This window comes from Uloborus diversus, chromosome 6, assembly GCF_026930045.1.
Source record: "Uloborus diversus isolate 005 chromosome 6, Udiv.v.3.1, whole genome shotgun sequence".
Lineage (NCBI taxonomy): Eukaryota > Metazoa > Arthropoda > Arachnida > Araneae > Uloboridae > Uloborus > Uloborus diversus.
In genome coordinates this window covers 17,952,030-17,955,309 of record NC_072736.1, presented here as the reverse complement: position 1 = coordinate 17,955,309, position 3,280 = coordinate 17,952,030, and the positions used below count along the sequence as shown (strand labels likewise).

General features: G+C 36.5%; 1 protein-coding gene across 1 annotated transcript in view; it reads right to left on the bottom strand.

The window, feature by feature from the left end:
* LOC129224248 (ankyrin repeat, PH and SEC7 domain containing protein secG-like) overlaps positions 1-960 on the bottom strand; it is a 40,807-nt gene extending 39,847 nt beyond the window's left edge. Inside the window, exon 1 of the mRNA XM_054858675.1 lies at positions 87-960. Coding sequence (XP_054714650.1) covers positions 87-960 — 874 coding nt within the window. The remainder of the gene's footprint in view (positions 1-86) is intronic.
* Between the last annotated feature and the right edge of the window lie 2,320 nt (positions 961-3,280).

Below are 3,280 nucleotides of genomic sequence, written 5' to 3'. Positions count from 1 at the left end.
TTTGCAGTACTGCATGCGCTGTGTACAAAGTTTCGAATCTTTTAAATTAATCTCGCAGTCTCTCAAGGCAAATGAAGAAATTATACTTTCTACAGTGACCATGTCTCGCTTCATGAAAGCAATCAATAATGAGTATTTTTCGTATTCATCTTTTCTATGTGGATGAATAGAAGAATACATTTGATATTTGCGTATTTTTAATTCACGTTTTCGTGAATTCAGAGAATAGATGACCTCTTCATCGTTATCTGGAAGGTCATTTCCCGTGTCCAAATCGGCAAGGACTTCTGCCGTGTTCCTCATTCTTCTCAAAAGGGCGCAGTGAAGGGGCGTGTAACCTAATCTACATCGGGCTCGGAAATCAGCCCCTGCAGCCAGCAACAATCGCGTTATTCTAACCATTCCGCTCCCTGCAGCAAGGTGCAAGGGAGTCTCCCCAAACTCATTCGTAATCTCATTTTTGCTGTCTAACTCACACAGAAATTCTGCTGTTTCCTCTTTTCTTCCTGTAAGAGCGCTGTGGAGTGGCGTGTCGCCATTTTCACATTGGACACGGATGTCAGCCCCTGCAGTCAATAGCTTTTTCATTATTCCCAGGTAACCTTTCTCTGCAGCCAGATGTAAGGGCGTATGACCTGAGCTCCAAGAGCCAAGGTTATTTTCGCTGTCCCGGTCCACAAGAATGTCGGCTGTATCCTCGTGTTCGAAAAAGAGTGCTAAGTGGACGGGCAGAAATCCGTGCTTTGCAGTTCGGAGACGGGTGTCGGCACCTTCAGCAAGCAGCAACATTACCATCTCTGTATATCCAAGCGTGGCAGCCAGGTGTAAGGCCGGTGAGCCATTTGAAGGCACTGCGTTTACTAGATTTGGATCTCTCTGCAGAATGAGGCGAACATCGTTTTGGTTGTCTCTTTCAACGGCATAAATTAGTCTTTGCAGCTCGAGCGAATCGAAGGACATCGTAAAAATTGCTCTGAAATAAATGAAGAGTTTACAGGTAGCTGGTGAAAATCAAGAGTGCTTTTGTGTCCACAGCATTTCATAATTTTCCAAAAATACACAACTGGTGGAATTTATTCTTAATGCATAAAAATATGATTTATTATCAATATACTTCGAACCCTTGTTAATAATAATTTACAAAGATGCCCCCCCCCCCTCCTTTTCTTTTTTTGCAATTCTGCATTTTGCACCTTTTCTTCGACTTTTCTTCGTATTTTTTCTAGCGGGAAGTTAAAGGGCGTTAAAAGCCGTGTTAATCTGGAAGATTGTTTGAAGATTTTTTTTTTTTAACCCATTCTTTGCCCCGGCCGATACAGGATCGGCCGCGCAGTTTGTGTTAAAACTGCCCCGGCCGATTCAGGCTCGTCACAAGAAAGTGGTTCCTAACTGCCTTCGACGATCCTGTGTCGTCACGGCGTTTTTAGCAGTTTTTGCTTCGGCCGAATATGTGTCGGCGATCCTTCCAGGGGCAGAACCCTGTTATTGCGCTTCTCTGTTGGGTTCTGGTGCTTTTAGGGGAGCGCTAATCAAGCTCTTTTCCTTTGGCAAAAGGGATGTAACTTACAGTATTTCACGAAATTTGTTGTAAATTATTTTATTTTACTAAGATATTAACCTTTCAATTACTCTTAGATGGGACACGAATAATGCTTCAAATAATCAGGCATTATATTTTTATCTTTTCGTGGAAGCTTTGTTTCTTAGCATTCTGGCATTCGAACTCCCGATGAACAAGTGTGAAAATATTTCCTTACACATTTACCAATATTTCTATGCCTGAATAAAGCAAAGAAACATAAATATTTTTTTCTTGTTATCAAAAATCCACCTTCTTACCCAAGCAACCTTCATTAAATTGTTCATAATCCTCAAATTTTATAATTTATTTTACACACTATTATTTTTTTAATTATCTTACACATCTTAATTTTGTACGAGTGTGTTTTTTTTATTATTATTATAATGTGTTTACTATGCTTTTTAGTTATTTGTATACTATTATTATTTTTTAATATTTACTCATTTTTAAATCATGATATTTTCAAACTTAAATTATAACGTTTTATATTCGCGGCACCCTTTGATGGCTTTTTAGTGATACAGTTTTGAATATTTTTAATTTCACAAACAAAAATTATGACGACCGCATTGATTATGCATAATAGTTGACCCCTATGCAAAACATAAAATATATACTACAGTACAAATGAAATGATAATATCTTGAGTTCTTTTCCCTTTACTCATACAAAACGAAATATTCCTTTTCTCCCTTTCTTTTTCAGATTTTATTTATTGTTTTAAAATAGCTCCAATGTTTTAATTGCACCTTCTTTTTATGAGATTTTAAAAATAGAAATAAAACATTTGATTTCTTTTCAATAATCAAATTGCCTTAATTAGTAAATAATCCTATAAAACTAACTAAAATTTATCTAAGTATGTTTTAAAAAAAGAAAAAACAATCCGACTCGATTTCAAGCAAAATTTTCTTTTTTCTTCTGAAGACATGTTCCCAAGTACAAGCAGTAAAGCTTGCTTTGAAATTCCTCTCTGATTCAAACTGTTTTGTTGTACGAAAATAATGCGGAAGGGTTGACCACAAGACACCAAGGGGGGCACCTCCTCAGGGAATCCGCCCAGGCCGATTCCTCTCTCAGCTGGGGGCTTTTAGCTGCATGCACAAAGGTATCCTTTAGGGAAATAGGGGATTAGCCGCAAGTTTTGATCTTTTGTAAGCATTTATCTTTAAAATACTTCCCACGCTTGAGCAACTGATATCTGGACACTCAGAAGGGATTTAAAAGTCATCGGAATTACGATAAAAGAACCGACCAGTCTCTGTGTGTATAGGTCGTTTTGAAGGGTCACAATGTATCAAAAGGCACCGAAGAATACTTTTTATCCTCTTAGAAAATCATTCCCACAGTTATTAAAGCGTTTTGTCCATTCAACAGGTCCAACTCACAGGTTGTACCGATCAGTCAATTGTTTGAAGAATGCTTTGTTGCGCCATTTTGAAAGATAGATCATCTTACATTTAACAGTTCTTAAGATTTCTTAAGTGTATAAAAAGAAAAAAAAAATGATATACTGAGGTAAAAGCAAAAAAAAAAAAAAATAATAATAATAATAATTGAACAAAATAATTAGTGTTATAAAAATAATTGCTTTTTGTCCTATCCTCTATTGTTTATTTTCCCGTTATGTACTGTGTAAATTTAAGGAATATTTCAGCACATATTAGCAACCTTGTATTTTATTGCACTATTTAATTC